The 19,586-nt window shown below is 41.4% G+C and overlaps 1 protein-coding gene across 4 annotated transcripts in view; it reads left to right on the top strand.

Moving 5' to 3' along the window:
• Positions 1-19,586, top strand: part of CD109 (CD109 molecule) — a 153,812-nt gene that overhangs the window by 41,535 nt on the left and 92,691 nt on the right. For all 4 annotated transcript variants that reach the window (XM_087856949.1, XM_087856948.1, XM_087856947.1 and 1 more), the window contains 3 exons: positions 6,226-6,254; positions 12,686-12,916; positions 18,884-19,009. In XM_087856949.1, coding sequence (XP_087713075.1) covers positions 6,226-6,254; positions 12,686-12,916; positions 18,884-19,009 — 386 coding nt within the window. The remainder of the gene's footprint in view (positions 1-6,225; positions 6,255-12,685; positions 12,917-18,883; positions 19,010-19,586) is intronic.

Raw genomic sequence — 19,586 nt, 5'->3', positions numbered from 1 at the left:
AGGTAAAAAATAGGGGTGCCTGGCTGGCTTAGTCAGTGGAGCATGTGACTCTTGATCCTGGGGTTGTGGGTTTAAGGCCCATGTTTGGTGTAGAGATTACTTAAAAATAAAATCTTTAAAAAAAAGGTAAAGAAAATCCAGATAAAATTAATTTTAATAATATACTTTCTTTAACCCAATAATCATAAATATTACCAGTTCAACATGTATTCACTATGAAATTATTGCTGAGATAGTTTACATTCTTTTTGCTTTTTTAAGTCTTAGAAATATGGAGTGTGTTTTGCATTTGTAACACATTTCAGTTGCTCATTTCAGTAGCCACTGTGGCTAGAGGCTATTGTTCTGCACTGTGTACCTTTAGAGGTTTGCTAGTTAATCTTTTTATTTCAAGAGTATTCCATTCAACCATTTCTGTGAGTCAACCACCCCAAAACTTAGCAGCCTAAAACAACGGTAGTTCATTATTTCTCACGAGTCTCACTCACCCAGCTTGTACACACAGGACTGGTGATGATTATTGCTTGAATCAATTATTACTGTGATAGTTGTGAAATTTCCTAATTCTATGATTCCTTCTATATTTACTAGTTGGAATTCTGTGGTAAAGAAGAACTTTTTCTTTTCCCTCATTTAGTCATCTATTTAATTATAGAGCAGTATGAGCTCAGGACTCTTACTTTATTCAGTAGGTTATAATCCATAGTTTATTTGAATGTTCAAGTGGTCTGACTATTCCATTATGTATATCATTATATGTATAATCTTTTATTTATATTATTTATATATATATAATTTATACAGATATATAATGGAAAGATCAGACCATTTGAATATTCAAATAAAGGCTTTTTTTTTTTTCAGATTTCTCATATTATCCCTGTCCCTACACATGCACAGCTTCCCCCATTATCAACATCACTAACCAGAATGGTACATTTTTTTTTTTTTTTTTTAGCAAGAAATAACCCTATACTGACACATCGTAATCAACTAAAGTCCATTGTTTACCCTAGGGTTCACTCTTGGTGTTGTATATTTTGTGGATTTTGGTGAATGTATAATGACATAACCGTTATTATAATACTATACAGAGCATTTTCATTACCCTGAAAACCCTCTATGCTCTGCCTATTTGTCTCTCCATACCACCTTGCAGCAACCTGATCTTTTTATTGTATCCATAGTTTTGCTTTTTTCCAGAGTGTCATTTATTTGGAATCATACAGTGTGTAGCCTTTTCAGACTGGCTTTTTTCACTTCACAATATACATTTAAGGTTCTTCTAGATGTCTTTTCATGGCTCGATAGCTTATTTCTTTGTAGAGCTGAATGATATTCCATTGTCTGGATGTATCACAGTTTATTATCCATTCACTGACTGAAGGAAACTTGGTCGCTTCCAAGCTTTGGCAATTATGAATAAAGCTGCTATAAATATCTGTGTGCAGATTTTTGTGTGGTCATTAAGTTTTCAGCTCTTTTGAGTAAATACCAAGGAGTGTAGTTGCTGGATTGTATGCTAAGAGTATGGTTTTTTCTTTTTTTTAAAGATTTTATATATTTATTAGAGAGAGAGAAAGAGGGGGAGTGGCAGGCAGGAGAGGGGAACAGGGAGCCCAATGTGGGACTCGATCCCAGGACCCTGAGATCATGACCTGAGCCGAAGGCAGACGCTTAACCCACGGAGCCACCCGGGTGCCCCAGTATGTTTGGTTTTTTAAGAAATTGCCAAACCGTCTTCCCAAGTGGCTGTACCATTTTGCATTGCATACCAGCAGCGTGTGAGAGTTCCTGCTGCCCCACATCCTGGCCAGCATTGGTGTTGTCAGTGACTGATACCAGTGTCCTGGGATCTTATTGTTTAATTTGCATTTCCCTACAACGTTGAGCATCTTTTATTATGCTTATTTGCCATCTCTGTATCTTCTTTGCGGAGTTGTCTGTTAATGACTTTGGCCCATTTTTTAGTAGGCTATTTGTTTCCTTATTGTTTGTAGAGTTTGGATTATAGTCCTTTATCAGATGTGTCTTTTGCAAATATTTTTTCCCAATTTGCAGCTTTTTTTTCTCATTCTCTTGACATTGTCTTTTGTATAGCAGACGTTTTTAATTTTGATGAAGTCCGGCTTATGAATTCTTTTAAAAGATTTTATTTATTTATTTATTTGAAAAAGAGTGAGAGAGAGAGAGCACGAGTGGAGGGGGGAGGGAGAAGCAGACCCCCCCCCCCCCCCACTGAGCAGGGAATCCACATGGGGCTCAATCCCAGGACCCCATGATCACGACCTGAGCTGAAGGCAGGTGCTTAACCAACTGAGCCACCTAGGGGCCCCTTAATTATTTCTTTAATGGATTGTATCTTTGGTGTTATATCTAAAAAGGCCATGGTCATCTAGGTTTTCTCCTATGTTGTATTCTAGCAGTTTTATAGTTTTGCATTTTATATTTAAGTCTATGATCCATTTTGAGTCAGTTTTTCTGAAGGGGGTTAAATCTGTGTCTAGATTCACTTTTTTGGATGTGGATGTCCATTGTTCCAACATTATTTGTTGAAGAGACAATCTTTTGTTCCATTGCATAGCTTTTGCTCATTTGCCAAAGATTATTTGACCATATTAGTACGGGTCCATTTCTGAGCTCTCTCTTCTGTTCCATTGATCAATTTGTCCATTCTTTTGCCCACATTGCCTTGATTACTGTAGCTTTGCAGTAAGTCTTAGAGTTGGTAGCACCAGTCCTCCAGCTTTGTTCTCCTTTAGTATTGTGATGGTTATTCTGGGTCTTTTGCCTCTCCATATAAACTTTATTTATTTTATTTTTATTTTTTTAAAGATTTTATTTATTTACTTGACAGAGAGAGAGAGACCCAGAGAGAGAGGGAACACAAGCAGGGGGAGTGGGAGAGGAAGAAGCAGGCTCCCAGCGGAGCAGGGAGCTGGATGTGGGGCTCGACCCCAGGACCCTGGGATCATGCCTGGAGCTGAAGGCGATGCTTAATGACTGAGCCACCCAGGCGCCCCTCCATATAAACTTTAGAATCAGTTTGTTGATGTTCATAAAATAACTTTCCGGGATTTTGATTAGGATTGCATTGATGAAGTTGGTAAGAACTGATGTCTTGACAATATTGAGTCTTTCTATCCATGAACATTGAATATGAATGAATATAAATGAGTTCACTCATTTAATCCTTCCTTGATTTCATTTATCAGAGTTTTGTAGTTTTTTTATACACATCTGGCACACATTTTGTTAGATTTATACCTAAATATTTCTTTTTGGGGGGACGCTAATGTAAATGGTATTGTTTTCAGTTTCAAATTCCACTTGTTCATTGTTGGTATATTTTTAATTGAGAACACACTGTCTTCACATGCGCTGAGGTATGTGTTAAGATCAGAGCAAATTCTGCTCCATGAGGATATTCTCAATTCCATCTATTCCCCCATATTGAGCTACTTAAGTGTTTCAGTCCAGATATTTTATAGGGTTTGTCTTTTTGTCTGGAGAGTACTATGACTCCCTCAACAAATATTTTTACAACACAGAACTTTTCAAGTAAATTGTCTGTACTTATGGTTCTTTTGAATGTCTCACCAAGTTTAGTTGCTGCAGTATCATAGGGCTTCTCAGTTTCACTTCAGTTCACTATAGAATATGCCTGTTCCATTAAAAAGAAGAACTTAGTGAGGAGACGTTTCTTCCCACAGGTTGAGATATTACCAAAGCATGATTACAATATTTCAAAGTTAAATCTTGTGCAACTTAAACCAATCTCATATCAATATTTTACTAAACCAAAAAGATTCAGGACAAATGCTACATCAGGCTGCTGGGACAGCAGCATAACCTGGGATGATCCTGGCCAGGATTCACTCTGTGTAAAAGGCCTTTCAGGATCTGGTCCAGCCTCATCTCTACAATCCTCTCCCTGCCAGCTCTTTGCTTCTGTAGACTCATGCTGAGCTCCACTCTTTTGCATTTGCTGCTGCTCTGCCTGGAAACTCCTCCCTTCCTTTCTCATCTGCCTAATTTTTCCTTAATCCTACAATCCTAAACTTCTGGCATCATTTTCTCTAGGAGTCTTCCAATGATCCCTGTGAGGTGGGCTCTGCCCTGTTCTGATTGCAGCCCTTCCATGTTGTGCTGTATCTGTTCAGTTGTTTCTCTTTCTTCACCTTTTCAAGACACTTTCTGTCTGGGGCGCCTGGGTGGCTGAGATGGTTGAGCATCTGCCTTGGGCTCAGGTCATGATCTCCAGGTCCTGAGATTGAGCCCCACATCGGGCTCCCAGCTCAGCAGGGAGTCTGCTTCTCCCTCTGCCTTTCCCCTTGCTTGTGCTCTCTCTGTCCGTCTCTCTTTCAAATGAATAAAATCTTTAAAAAAAAAAAAAGACACTTTCTGTCCAATGTCCTATTATTTAAGAGTCCTGCTTTTTGCTTCCTGTAGTGACAGTTATTGGACAAACTGATCTGTGCTCGGTGATAAGGGATTTTGATGAATTGCTTATCTGCTGCTGAAAACATATTTGTATTTCACTGAAGCCATTGGGGCAGTGGTCTTCAGGTGGGTATGCACACATTGGGGATTGTGCAAGACCATTTGTAAGGGTGTAGGCAGAAAACGTACTAATTTTTATTTCTATTATTTTTTTGAGCAAAACTAAGAAATTAAGGTTTTCTAATATTTAATATTTTGGTTGAGAATGTGTGTGTGTGTGTGTGTATATACATATATATATACGTATATATACATATATATATACGTATATATACGTATATACGTATATATACGTATATATATATGACTTTATAATCTAACTTGACATTGGTGATGTGTACTGATTGACTGAGTGCTCCGTGATGAAAATTGGAAGACCCTGCCGTAGAGGCATGCTGACATCCCCGGCGGATATCTCTTCCAAGTTTGTCGGCGCTACAATGACTTATATTTATCGAGTGCTTCCTACATGCCAGACACTGTTCTGTACACTTTATAGGTATCAACATACTTATTCTTCACAACCACCTTATGAGATTGGTACTATTATTAACATGCTCATTTTATGGATGAAAAAATTGAATGCAGATAATCAGGTAACTTTTTCAAGGATGGGGCTAGTACGTGGTTGATTGAGTGTAGAACTGGTGGTGTCTAAGTCCAGAGGCCACTTATAGAGAGAGGCCCGGCTCCGTAGTGTGCTCTGCTCCGGTGTCGGTCTGTTCCTACAGGGGAGACACATGTGGCTTCCAGGAGGACAGGGACCATATCTGTCTTGTTCATTGTGGTAAATACTTCTTAAATATTCACAAGTATTTCTTTTTTTTTTTTTTTAAGATTTTATTTATTTATTCGACAGAGATAGAGACAGCCAGCGAGAGAGGGAACACAAGCAGGGGGAGTGGGAGAGGAAGAAGCAGGCTCATAGTGGAGGAGCCTGATGTGGGGCTTGATCCCATAACGCTGGGATCACGCCCTGAGCCGAAGGCAGACGCTTAACCGCTGTGCCACCCAGGCGCCCCTTCACAAGTATTTCTTAAATGAAGAAACTGTGAGGGTCCACCGTCACCTTTGAATTCATGTCACTTAAATGGGAACTTTGGATAAGTACTCTTTTATTTTTAACTTGAAACATTTTTTCCCTTGAAGTAATTAGATCTGATGAGAAATTGGCATGAGTTAAATTAGCAGTCCTATGTTTAGAAACTGTACATGAAAAGAAGTCTGCATCACTCTAATACCAGTGAGTCAGTTATGAGTCCCAGCTCACCCCTGATATGACTAATGCCTTCCTTTTCTTCCTTTATCATGAGGATCTGAGAACATAAGAAATAAACCTCAGCTTCTTTCTCAACATGGATTGAAGTGTCCCTCAAATGTGTAGAACCTTAAAGCAGCAAGAAGAATAGCAGCAACAATGACAACAAAAATGATAATGGAAAAGAGAAGCAGAACTTAAACTAATTTTGGGGGGGACCGACCCACTGACAGCTTTTCAAGTCTGGCTCAGCCTTCCTTAATTCTTTGGCACAAGGTTCTGTAGTAATCTCTCAGGTGTTCTGGGCTTTAATAAAATTGTTTTGTTTTGACCAAATAAGTTTATGATCCTGTAAGCTTATGATTCCTTCTACATCTGAAAGAGTATTAGGAGAGTCTTCGGAGTTGTGTATTTTATCTCATATTCAAATTATGACTCTATTTTCTTCCCTGTTTTGCTTTTAGGCTCTTTCAAGACACTTACTCTTCCATCAGTAAGTATCCATTTAAAAAATTTGGTTTCAGGAATATACATGGCTTTGATCAGTGAAACAAACAAATTAATATTTTGTTGACCTTTATATCAATTTACATTCCTTGTGAGTTTAGCTTGAGTTCAGTTCCACCTTTAGATTAAGAACACTGTTACCTCAGGGAGATTGGTTATTAGCCGTTTCAAACTCATAGCAGAGATTTTCCTCTTGTAAAACAGGGAACTTCACTGAGGGCTGCTGGCTTGGACTGTTGCCACAGACACCTGCATCTGCCTTAAAGAACCTTGCAGTTGACAGTGTGTAATGAACACTCTGTCCTTCAGTTTCTCTGTCCTGGAAAAGTGGAGTGCCATGCTGAGCCATATTGAAGGCTGAGGCATTGGTGATACTGGTCCTGTCTTTGTTTAAACTTTTTTTTTTTGTTGTTGTTCATCATTTAATTTTTTGCATTACTTTTGCTATTTTAAAATATTTAAAATATTAAAAATTTATTTATCTTGATTACTGAATTTTTTTTTGTGTCCTCCTTAAGTTTTGCATCTGAGGCAAGGGCCTCCCCCACCTCACCCTTGTCCCAGCCCTGGAAAAGGGGGTAAAGAAACTGCCTCTGTTTCATAGGGAAGACTCTGGAGGTGAAGTAAGATGTGAAAGTGCTGTAAACTTTGCTATAGAAGTGGAAAGGGGTTATTATTTTGTTGAGAAAGTCATAAAACCTGATGATTACCTGCTGTTTGTGAACTGATCCTACTTGTCGTAGCTTTGATTTGGGAGTTTGTACTTTTATTATTATGTTTTGTTTTGGAGTGTCACAGTTTGAATGTACCACAGAGAACGGAGTCCAGCGCATCCAACAAGAGATGCCATATGGTATACTTTTCTGATGACTTTGTTAAAAAAACAAAATTCAGCCTAGTAAATTTGAAGATCTAATTGGCTTTATTAAGCAGTTGGGCAGGATCCCATCTAGCAAGTAGAGGGGAGCTCCAGAGTTGTACAATATGGAAGATTTTTGTAGGAAGGAGGGTGGGGCAAGGAAGTTATTAGCAAAAGAAAAGAAAGGATTGTTCAGGCAAGGTCACCTTCCCTTAGGGGGGGAGGGCAGGGGGTCTTATCCTGCAGATTACCTCATCTTCCTTTGAGGGGGTGGGGATGGAGAGGGCCCATGTGACAGATTACCTCATTGGTGCTTGTCAGAAAGTTCCAGATTGATTGCCTTGAAAGTCCACTCCTGGAGAGGTTGAAACAGCAATTAAGTCTCGGTTTGGTCTTCTTGGGGCAAACTAGTTCGCATGGGGTCTGTGGTTTTCTTTTGAACAACTTTAGCCCTGATACTTTTCATACTTACTGTAGGATCAGCATTACCTGATCAGCCAGCTTCCCCCATTTCCTCCATTACTTATCGGAGGTTATAAAACATATTCAGAAACCACATTCATTTTTGCAGGGAAGGGGTCGTTCCTAGAGAATACAGTGCTCCCAAACAGTAGTTTATAAAAATTATTTATATTCTATAGCTATTGTTTCTTACCTATTATGTTTGTGCTTTCCTTACTAAGAAATATAACTGCTTTTCTACTGTTAAATAGAAAGTAGGGAAAAAGAGGCAAAGCAGATGGAAAAGGGAGGAAAACCCAATCTCAGTGATAATAAAACATTGCATTGTGTTCATGTGCCCTAAAACATTAGATGCTGGCCATATGCTGTTGAAAGAATATTCCAATGAGATGATTAAGATAAATCCTGTGTAATACAATTGTCCTACAGCAGAAGGGGCTGGGATTTAAGTCCATGAACCACAGTTTATTTTTTAAATTTTTTAAAAGAAATAATTAATTTATTTGAGAGAGAGAGAGATAGTGAGAGCAAGGTGGGGGGGTGCTGAGGAGCAGAGGGAGAGGCAGACTCCCTGCAGAGTAGGGAGCCAGGTGTGGGGCTTGATCCCAGGATCCCGAGATCATGACCTGAGCCAAACAGACGCTTAACCAACTGAGCCGCCCAGGCGCCCCCAGGAACCACAGTTTAAAGTACAACTGTCTGGTTTCATTAGAGAAGCCTGCAGGTGTGCAGAAAGGCTGAATAGAGAAGGCATCAGGCGAGATGAGGGCACCTGGGCTTGTTCCAGTAATGTCAGTTTATTATAAACTGTACTCGTCCAAACTATCATTAAGCTGGAATTTGGCTGTTATGATTCTTTTAAGTCTTACCTATGTGAAATACGAACTCCAACATCCTATATTTGTCTTTAATATTAATGCCATTTCTATTGTTGTAGATATAGCAATTATCTATCGAAAGCTGTACAAGAGATTATATTTAGGACTCAATCCCTTTTCTAGTAAAACAGAAATTTAAAGACTTAGTCATAAAGTAGGAAAATGTGATCATGCTTGGCAAAAATAGAAAGTTCTATATTGTTATGAGTTTTCAGTTAAAGAAGACCCAACTTTCAGAGTGTGCACTTGCATTCTGATGTTTGTAAATGTAATATTTTAAATTGTTTTTTAAGGTTCTCATGAATTTTTGCTGTAAAATATATTTTGACTGCATTGAAACAAATGTGTTTTTAATATCCGATTAGCCCATTGTTTCTACTTTTGATACACTACGATCAGCTTTTAATAAGTAAATAAAAAAATTGATGCTTAATATAAAGATTATTATTATTATTTTTTAAAAGATTTTATTTATTTATTTGACAGAGATAGAGACAGCCAGCGAGAGAGGGAACACAAGCAGGGGGAGTGGGAGAGGAAGAAGCAGGCTCATAGCAGAAGAGCCTGATGTGGGGCTCGATCCCATAACGCTGGGATCAAGCCCTGAGCCGAAGGCAGACGCTTAACCACTGTGCCACCCAGGCGTCCCAATATAAAGATTTTTTTTTGCACAAAATGTGCTAGGAGAGATTTCTTTTATTCTTTCTGTAAATAAGTCCAACTTAAAATGAAGGGGTGGCTTTTAAAGTTAGAAACGTTTTTAAAGTTTATTTTATGCATAATTAATATTTAAAAAAATATTTTAAATAGAAACTGTCATCTTAAATTCCTCAATTTTATTTTGAAAATTATTTGAAATCTCTACTACTCTAACTAGCATTAGTAATGAAATAGAGTAGGATAAATACTATTGTGTTGTCTCAGTTTCCTTGACAGTTGATCTTTTAGAGAGGGCAAGATGGTTTTAGTCAAACCAGATTAGTTCCTTGCCTACCAAGGGATCTTTTAAAAATTTTTATTTATTTTTATTTTATTTTTAAGTGAACTCTACTCCCAATGTAGGGCTCGAACTCAGAACTCCGAGATCAAGAGCCACATGCTCCACTGACTGAGCCAGCCAGGTGCCCCCCCCCCCCACAAAGGACCTTTTTGGGTGTACCTTCCTTCAATATCCTGGACAAAGAGCAATCATTTCCTCAGAAAATTTGCATTTATGTATACACAGAATAGACTTAGCATAGTGAGAATCTTGCATGCCCAACTCAGATGCTGATCGATACTTTGCTGATCAAAGCCCCTTGATGTTGTACACTCCCAGACTCTTGTCCTGCTGCCAGACAGTGTCTACCTGTGGGAACTGAATCTTTCTCCAGCCATGTGCTCTTGGCTCAGCACACAGGAATCCCAAATCTCTGTGGGTAAATAGTTGGTTCTTGTATAAGAGGTATGGAAATCTCTGATAAGGAAACCTCTTTATTAACAATTCTGGGAACTCTTTCAGTAATTGTGACCCCAAGAAGGCAGAAAGCAATTGATCAGCAGGAATTCAGGAGCTTTTACTTCTGGTGTCCTTTCCACTGTGGGGAGCAGGTCACAACCCATCCTAGGTCTGGTACAGAGAGAAACTTTCATAGAGAGTGCTTAAAATCCACGGTGTTTTCTTCAGTCTCCTCATTCTGCCCCTCTACTGTTAACAACAGAAAGGTAAGGTCTCTACTGCAGCTCCGGATCTGTAGTGCCATGTAGAGTGAGTGGGGACACCCCCGGGCATTTAGTGATGCCCCATGGCTTATAGAGTCACCCCTGGTCTACTGATACACCCAGTTCACTTGTCATCTCTGAATTTCCAGCTCTGGGATTAACACTAAGGCTTTGAGCATCCTGAATTACCTAAATCTTACGTATGCGAGAAGGGGAAGGAAGGTTTCTAATGGGCAGTTGAGAAAGCAAGTTACTCGGGGTAGCTGAAACGAGCAGAAAGATAGTATTACCTCCTCTTGAGGCAGTGCCAGCTCCCTGCAGGAGGATGGAGGAGGGCACAGGGAGAATGTTTTTGGACACATTTTCTGTTACTTCTGCTTCTTTAACTCTTTGGTATTCTCGTGGGTAATGGGCCTCTTTAGTTTTGGGCCTCTGCATCATTAATTTGCCATAAATCTTCCATCTACTATCTGTTCTGGAGCCTAAAAATGATCCAACTATATCCAAATCAGGAAAAACAATCCTATCAAATTTCATATTTTAAACATGAAGTATTTATGAATCTTTGCCGAATGTAAGTATATGATACGCTGGCATATACAGTGTCCTGCTTTTAGTATTAAGATCTCTATTTAAAAGACTCTGAGAGCTGAAATATCATTTGAGAAAGTCGAATATAAGAATGCAGGTTCCAAGGTTAGACTTCCAGCCCTACAAGGGCACACATCTTTGATTCCTGTTGAATCCCAAGGACTTAGAATGACCTGGAACTAGAAGGTGCTCAATAAACGTTTATTAAAGAAAAGCAGAAATCGGCACTGGAAGTTATTTGAATGTGATGCTGCTGTTTATTTTTTCTAACTTTTTATTAAGAAATTTGCAAATATACAAAAAACTTGAAGGAATTTCGTAGTGAACCCTTCTATACCCACCACTTACAGTCTCCTGTTAACATTTTACCATATTTTGCTTTATGACATGTCCATCTATCTGTCTCTCCATCCATTAATTCATCTTATTTTTAAAATGTATTTCCAAGTAAATTTTGGACATCGGTACTTCTCTCCCTAAATATTTTTTGCTGACCATTTTATTGGTGCTTTGTTACATTTCCTTTGTGTTCTTACCCATCTCACTAGCTTTCAGGTAGTTGCTGTGACAGGAAGATCTCTGCGCTTGCTGTGGACAAAACTTATTTGCAAAAATGAATCAGAATTTAGTTTTAGAACCACAGGTTTATTAACACAAAAACCAACTGAAAGTCAGGTATGCCATTTGTCCATTGTGTGACTGATTATCCCAAAGCTTTGGCATAAAACAGTAATAAACTTTTATTGCTTCTCACAATTTCTGTGGGTCAGGAATATGAGGAGTTGGGCTGTTCTGATCTGGGATATTACAAGGCTACAGTCAAGATGTCAGTTAGACCTTCAGTCACCTGCAGGCTTCACCAGGGCTGGGAATCCTTTGTAAGGTAGCTCATTCATTATGGCTGTCAAGCTGGTGCTGGGTGTTGGCGGGAGGCTCAGTTTCTCCCTATGTGGGCCTCTCCACAGGCTTCCTACTTGTCCTCATCACATGGCAGCTCATTTCCCTCAGAGTGAAGAATCCCATAGAGAAAGAGAGAACCAGGCAGAAGCTATTCTTTCTATGACGCAGCTTCATTCTCTTCTTGAGAAGCAAGTCCCTAAGTCTGGAGAAGGAGACTCTACCTTTGGAAGGGTAGAGAGTCAGAGAACGGTCAGACATGTTTCAAAGCCATGCATGGAAGCTTTTATTAGAGTAGCATTGCTCATTGTTGGTTTGCATCTCTGCTTGTGACTTGGAGCGACTTCCCAAACTCCTCCGAGCCCCAGTTTCCTTGTTTATAAAACAGTGTTAGTAAGAGCACCGCCTGAAGGATTGCCGTCAGATGAAATGACACAGGTCACGTAAACTGCTGAGTACGGGCCTCTGGCCTGTTCCTGCTGGAAGGAAGGAATTCGGTTAGTAAGCGCAGCAGGAGAGTGGCAGCGCCCCCATCCTTCCAGGGACCATGACCCGTGATGTGCAGGGTGCTGGAAGCGCGCGCGCGTGCGTGCGTGCGTGTGTGTGTGTGTGTGTGGTAGGAAAGAGCTCGAGAGAGAGTACCGCAAGGAAACGAGTCTTGTGCAAAGGTGCTTTTCACCAGTCGACTGCCTCAACTAGGGAGACATGGAAAAAATGTTGAAAGATATTAGATATCCCGACCCACAGTGACTGTGAGGAAGAATTTGCACTTGGAATAGGAAATGACTAGGTGACTGCTGCTGAACCCTCCATTCCAGGAACCCTGCAATTTAGCTGGAGAGAAAACTACAGGATGTTAGGAGGGAAAACAAATTGTTTAATGTTGGTGCCTAGGAGGGGCGAGTTTTTCAACATGGCAATTACTTTTAATAATACTACAGATTGAAATGTTCTAGTCTGGCTTATAATTAAAAACACTTTTAAGGTAAAATGAGAATGTCATTTGTCTGATCTCTTTATTTTCTCCAGCTACCTCTGAACAGTGCAGATGGGATTTATGAGCTGCGTGTAACTGGACGGGCCCAGGATGAGATTTTATTCTCTAATAGCACGCGCTTATCATTTGAGACCAAGAGAGTGACTGTCTTCATTCAAACAGACAAGTCTCTATACAAGCCAAAGCAGGAAGTGAAGTTTCGTATTGTTACACTCTTCTCAGATTTTAAACCTTATAAAACTTCTTTAAACATTCTAATTAAGGTAAGTGCCAGACAGAAATAAAGTAAGTTCAGGTCATCTTACTGAAGCTGTCTTCGAAGTCCTGCTCATGTTTTAGAATTCACCATGGATAAGCTTCCCTCCCACCATGAGAGTGCTGTCTCTCGGAGCGGAGATGGTAGAACAATGGGTTCAGAGCTTAGGCTCTGGAGTTGGCCAGCTTGGGCTCCAGTCCTCGCTTCTTTGTTGATTAATTCATTTGTTAAACATTTATTGAACTTCTTAGTGCAGGGCCCTGGGATGGGGCAGTGAACAGAACAGATTAAGTGCCCTGCTCACATCAAGCCTATATTTCAGTGAATAGTGTGGAGACAGGCACTAAATAAACACATAAATATGTATATGAAGTGGGGCGCATGGGGCCTGGGTGGTTCGGTTGGTTGAGCATCCAACTTGATCTCAGCTCAGGTCTTGATCTCACAGTTGTGAGTTCGAGCCCTGCATTGGGCTCTGCTGGGCAAGGAGCCTAGTTAAAAAAATATATATATAAAGGAATTGGTGTGTGTGTGTGTGTGTGTAAGAGAGAGAGAAAGTGAGTGTTTATGTTTGCTATTTTCTCTACGGTTGTTAAGGAAGTCCTATTTGAGCAGAGAACTCAAGGAAATAAAAGAATGAACCCATACAGAGGGAACAGCTGTGTAAAGGCTCTGAGGTGGGAACTTGTTAGGTGCATTGGGGGATAAAGAAGCTGATAGTGTCCCAGGGAGTGAGGAGATGAGGTGAGATATAGGTAGGTGGGTTGGAGGAGGGGTCATACAGAGTCTTCTTATGGGTCATGATACGGACCTTGGATTTTACTCTGAGTGAAATGAGCATTCACTGGAGAATTCTGAGGATAGGCATGATGTGATTTGGCCTATAAAAGGATCACTGTCTGCCCTAAGAAGAATAGATGCTACTTGTGTGACCTTGAGAAAATTAATCTCTCTGAGCCCGTTTTTTTAATTTCTAAAATGCGTGAGATAATCCAAGTAAAACATTTAGAATTATGCCTGCCGTAGAGTACATGCTCACTAAACATTAGCTGTTAGGCTGACGGGAATCCCCTTCAGCAGGGCGTCACGTGGCCTCTGCTCCTTGAACGCTCTGATGGTCTGGAGGCAGCATAGTTACACTGAGTTCTTTCCGGTGAGAGCCAAGTTGAGGGCAATTGAGATCTGGCTGGACCTGCTTTTCTGCATTTACGCTGAGGAGAATATGAGACATTTGATCACTACATGGAAATAGGCTGGTGACCAACCCATCCCAGTTTTCTTGGGACTCTCTTGATATTACAACCGAAAGTCCCTGGTCCTGGGAACCCTCTTGGTTACCTAGATGTTCTGATGAAAACTACAGTGGAAGTCAAGTTCAGGCTTTTTTAGTTCAGTATCTTCCTATTTTTAACTTCTTTGTTGTTATACATTAAACTAAAAAACAAACAAAAATCCAGCAAACAAACATGTATACAGGTGACTTCGAGCCAGTTTGTGTCTGTAGTAAATACAACATCGGTCGGCATGGTTCTTCTCAGTGCATAGTTCCTGAATTTCCAAGAATTGCGGCTCTGTGAATTCCTCCCTTTGCTATGTATTGGAATGTCTGTAAAGGAGGTTGACGTAGTGAATAGCATTTTTTAAAAGAGATTTCATTTCATTTATTTATTTGAGAGAGACAGAGCATAAGCAACGAGGAGGAACAGAGAGAGAGGGAGAGGGAGAGGGAGAGAGAAACAGACTCCTTGCCGAGCAGGGAGCCCGGCGTGGGACTCAATCCCAGGACCCTGAGGTCATGACCTGAGCCCAAGGCAGACGCTTAACCGACTGAGCCACCCAAGCTCCCCAGTAAATAGCATTTCTAAATTCAAGTAGCTCTCTAAGCAGGGTTTTACGGACTGCATTTATACCGTCTTTCATTATTTATCCACATATAATGAGAACTTACTAAGTGTTAGGTGAAGGACTTGGAAGTCAACATCTGCCTGTTTCTGGCTGTTTCTCTCCAGTCTGCCTCATTCTACTTGTGGTAATAAAAGTCTGCACTGGATAAATTGCCTGTTCTAGGCATTAATCCAGAACTAACCCTGCTGATGCTGGACAAACACCTCGCAGGAGTTTTTGTGAGAATTAAGTGAGATAATGTAAGTAAAGCATTTAGAACTGTGCTGGTCTGGGCATTTTTATTATTTTGCTTCCCTGTGCTGCTTTCGCATCGCCTTTGAAACCTCCGATTTGTACTCTTGGGCTCTTCTCTCCAATTTTGAACTTAGCTTGCACGTTTGGCTTTCTCAGAAGTGCTCAGAGAAATCTCTCGTCCCTAGTGGCCTGGCCAACGTGTGGCCCTCTTGGTCAGGGGAGGGGAGTTTAGATTTGTTAGGATTCCACCTGGAACCCAGAGTGTTTGGGCACAGGTGACTGGGCGGGAAGCCCTACTCTGCTCTGTGCATCTGGCCAGTGAGGCTGGGGTACGAACTCTGGTCCAGCTGCCTCCTTCCCCGTAACTTGCAGAGGCCAGATCAGAGCTTTGATGCCCACACTGCTGTCCTCCTTCACCTGAAAACAGTCATTTGGGCCAGACTGTGATGTTTTCTCCACCTTTCAGTGTGGAATAGTTTGTTTCTTGGTAGTGCTTTCCAGGAAAAAGAATTTAGTGTAATGAAAGAGCCCTTGACTTGAATCCATCTGTACTCCCTCGTACAGCACCACCTGCAGGGTACGGTGGAGAAGTGCATCCGATGGCCAAGAGGCTGACTTCTCAGGACCCATCTTGCCCAGTCAAGAAGACAGTCAGTGATACTGTCGCAACGATGTAACAGGACAGACGGTAGCTACACTCGTGGTGAACACAGCATAAGGTGTAAACTTGTCAAATCACAAAGTTGTAAAAGAAAAAGAATGGCTGTAGGGTGTAGCTAAAATATTGATTGTCACAGCATATGCAGGGGTGCTCAGTGGTTTGTTTTTGTTTTTCTTGTTTTGTTTTTTTGGTGTTTTTTAGTCACTGGGTATTATTCATTTTGCCTGCCTCGGTAACTGACCTTCTCAGGATGAAAGGGCCTTCAGAGCCCTTTTGGCAGTGGTAAAAACATGCCCTAATTCTGACCTCCTCCAGCTAATCTGGGCTACCTCTGTGGAAATAAGTACCTTCGACACTGGCCTGGCAGCTGGCTTAGCTGGCTTCTGTCCTCACTTCCTTCTCGAAGAAGGTGTTGCTCCTTGTCCAGGTGAATGACCTTGCATAGGGAGAGGTGCTGTTGCCTGGGGGATAAATCCTGTGATTGTGGCCTGACACTGTGGCCTGGAGCAGCTGTGGCAAAACCAGGACCTCATCCGTGGTGAGGTGAGGGGGCCCCCTTGTTCTTCAGTTCTACATGCGAGACAGACACGAGGTGCATAATCCAGGACTCTGATGAGTGGCAGAAATTCTCCTTGGGGACACATTCTTCAGCCAGGGAGCTTGTTGCTGGAGACAGTCTGGCCCAGGCAGTGGATACTGTGCTGAACTGAGGCACCTGACAGAGATCGAGAGCCATCTAAAGGTGACTCAGGGCACAAGGGGTCACTTTTCCAGCACCTCTCGCTTGTGGCTGTGGTGGCTGGGCCAGGGACACTGATCAGGTGGTACCTGACTGCCCTGTGTGCGACCTTGCAGGAGATGCTGACGTGCGAATGCTGGGTTCTGCTGTGATGCCACCGTGCATGGCCCGTTTGCATCCTGATGTGTGAAAACTTCTGGTGTTTGTACGCTCTCTCTGTTTTTGGTGACAGTTAGGCCTGGGTCTGAGACGTTCTTGAGCAACCAGTGAATTATCTCATTCACTCCCAACCCTGCAAGTCCTCGGGGTACAAAGTCATCAAAGACTCCATTTAGCACTTCCTTTGTTTGCAGGGCCGTGGCCCCACCTGGGAGAAATGTGCACCCTCACCAAAATAATGCATCAGCAGAGTATGAACATTCCTTTCCTGAGAGTTTAAATAACACTGGGAATTATTGTTATTTTTTTACTTTTGTCAGACGGACCAAAGAAAAATGGTATTTTTTTGGTTTTCACTTGCATTCCCTTAATTATTGGACAGCATATATTTATTAGCTATTTGTATTTTTTCCTTTGTTTTTGAGCATTTAAACTGTGTGGGCCTCCCCTGCGTGGTGCTACGGCAGCCACAGGAGAGCCCACTGCTGATTCCAATGCCCGTCCCAGGAGTTTGCCAAGGATGGTGACCTGCTTAGTCTTGACTCGCTTTTGGTCTTTGGTTTTAACAATTAGTTTCTGGCTTACCAGACTATGCCTTACTCAGTTCTCGGCATTGTACTTACCTCTGACTTTCGCATTCTCCCCCACTCAGGAGGAGAGGTTTCTTCTGGCTTCTAGTAACTGAGCTCACCCACTACCTCTGGTCAAAGGATAGAGAATAAGAATATGGGAAAATATTTGATCCCTGCTCTCAGGAGCTCACAGTCTAGTTGGGAACAAAAAACCGCATATATCACCCATGAGTACCTTACAGGAGTACCTTCGCCCATGAGTACCTTCTGTACTCAGAAGGGGTAAACGCCAGATGTACTGGGGGCTCTCCCGGAAGCGGCCATTTTATCTTTGGAGGCATGGACAGGAGGCCTAGAGCTTATTGCACGACTGGACAGGAAGGGAGGGCATTCTGTGCAGCCATTGTAGAGGCCTCGATGCCTGGGCTTCTGGGGGTGAACTGCAAATAAATCTATGTTTGGAGGCAGATGAGCGTAGAAATGTGGCTGGAGTCAGAGTCCTCAGTTCTGTACCCTATGTAAAGGAGTGTAGACCTCATTCTGTAGGCAAAGAAGAGCCAGCATCACCTAGTGGTCCAGCATCAGGATCATAGCCCCTGTGTCTTCACTGCCCATTGTATGTCAAGAACGGGGCCAAGCATGTTGACCACTTTGCCTCAGTCTGGGATTTGTGTTTCAGGTGGGTAACACTGTCGGTGGTGGGGACGGTATCTTGGCAGGGCTACACTGGAGGAGGTAGATGAGTAGTAATGGTTAGAAAACAGGATGTGGTAGCTGGAGGTGAGGCTAGAAAGGAGGAGGCAAGTTAGAGATTAAAGAGACGGAGTTGACAGGGCCGGGGATGTGAGGGGAATCTGGGATGTCTGCTGGCTTGGCTTGGATGAATGCTGCGTGAGGAGATCGTTGTCTGAGAGAGTATGGGAAGACTGAAGTGTTTGTCACGTATCCCCTTGTCTAAGCATCTCTCTGATACATTTTGCTGGATTAAAAGGCACATGGGTTTGGATCCTGAATTCACGTATTACTTACAGTTGAGTGCTTACTGAACCTCTCTAGGAATCAGTTTTCTACTATAATGTGAGGACAGTCCTCCCCTGGGGGACAATTATAATGATTTTTTAAAATTTTTATTAAAGATTTTATTTATTTCTTTGACAGAGAGAGAGCACAAGCAGGGAAAGCAGCAGGCAGAGGGAGAGGGAGAAGCAGGCTCCTCACTGAGCAGAGAGCCCGACATGGGCTCGATCCCAGGACCCTGAGATCATGACCCAAGCTGAAGGCAGACGCTCAATCAACAGAGCCACCCAAGCACCACTAGAATTATAATGATTGAGTGACGTGTGAGTTGTAATGATAAGATGGAGTGCCTGACACTTGGTGGACCTTGAGTACACAAGGCCTGTGATCTCTACAGTTAACAATAACAACACAGGTTTGGTGGGGTACACATCATTGTGTTCCATGTAGAGGGAAATATGGTACCAAGAATTAAAAGGTGGAGCAGAATAAAGATGAAGCATATGAGAAAGGAAGAAATTTTGATTGTCTCTTGTCTAATAATACATAGCCGACGTTTTCCAAAAATGATCTCTGTTGCCATATTTTGGATGTGCCCGGGAGGGTGCAGGGCGTCATTCATGACCAGATAGGATACACGTGCACACGGCAGTCTTTATCTAGTAACGTGTATGGTTTTCATTGTAGGACCCCAAGTCAAATTTGATCCAACAGTGGTTGTCAGAACAAAGTGATCTTGGTGTCGTTTCCAAAACTTTTCAATTATCTTCCCATCCAATACTTGGTGACTGGTCCATTCAAGTTCAAGTGAATGTGAGTATCAACATATTTTTTAGGGGGAATGCTAAAATGATTTAAATAGGTCCGGTGGGGAAATACCTCCAAAGTCATTGATTCATTGAACAGAAAAATGTTAATCTGAACGTCTAGACAATTTAAGTGGTTTATTTTTAATTTACTGTGTTTATCAATGGGTCAGCTTTCATTGTAACAAATTAGAGTTTTAGTCACTACTGCTTTTTAATGTAATATAATGTTTGAAGGTTAAATCATTGCATTTTAGTGTAAAACTGATTAAATAATATTTATTTTACTTAATACATACATTGAGTATTTTAAAACTAAGCAATGAATACATAGTTATTGTTTGGCAGATTTTATGTCTCTGAATAATGACTCCTGATGAGATTGGACTAACCTACTTTATTTTTGTTTTAAAAAACACAGTGAGTTTGGGAGGTGGGTGGGGGATGGGATAATTGCGTGATGGGCGTTAAGGAGGACACTTGATATAATGAGCACTGGGTGTTATATGCAACTAATGAATCACTAAATTCTACCTCTATAAGTAATAGTACAGTACGTGTAAACTCAATTGAATTTCAATTAC

The sequence above is a fragment of the Ursus americanus genome, chromosome 29 (genome assembly GCF_024610735.1).
Source record: "Ursus americanus isolate L20-20 chromosome 29, mUrsAme1.1.p, whole genome shotgun sequence".
NCBI classification, from domain to species: domain Eukaryota; kingdom Metazoa; phylum Chordata; class Mammalia; order Carnivora; family Ursidae; genus Ursus; species Ursus americanus.
The sequence above is the reverse complement of the archived record's forward strand: the minus strand, read 5'-3'. Positions and strand labels throughout refer to the sequence as shown.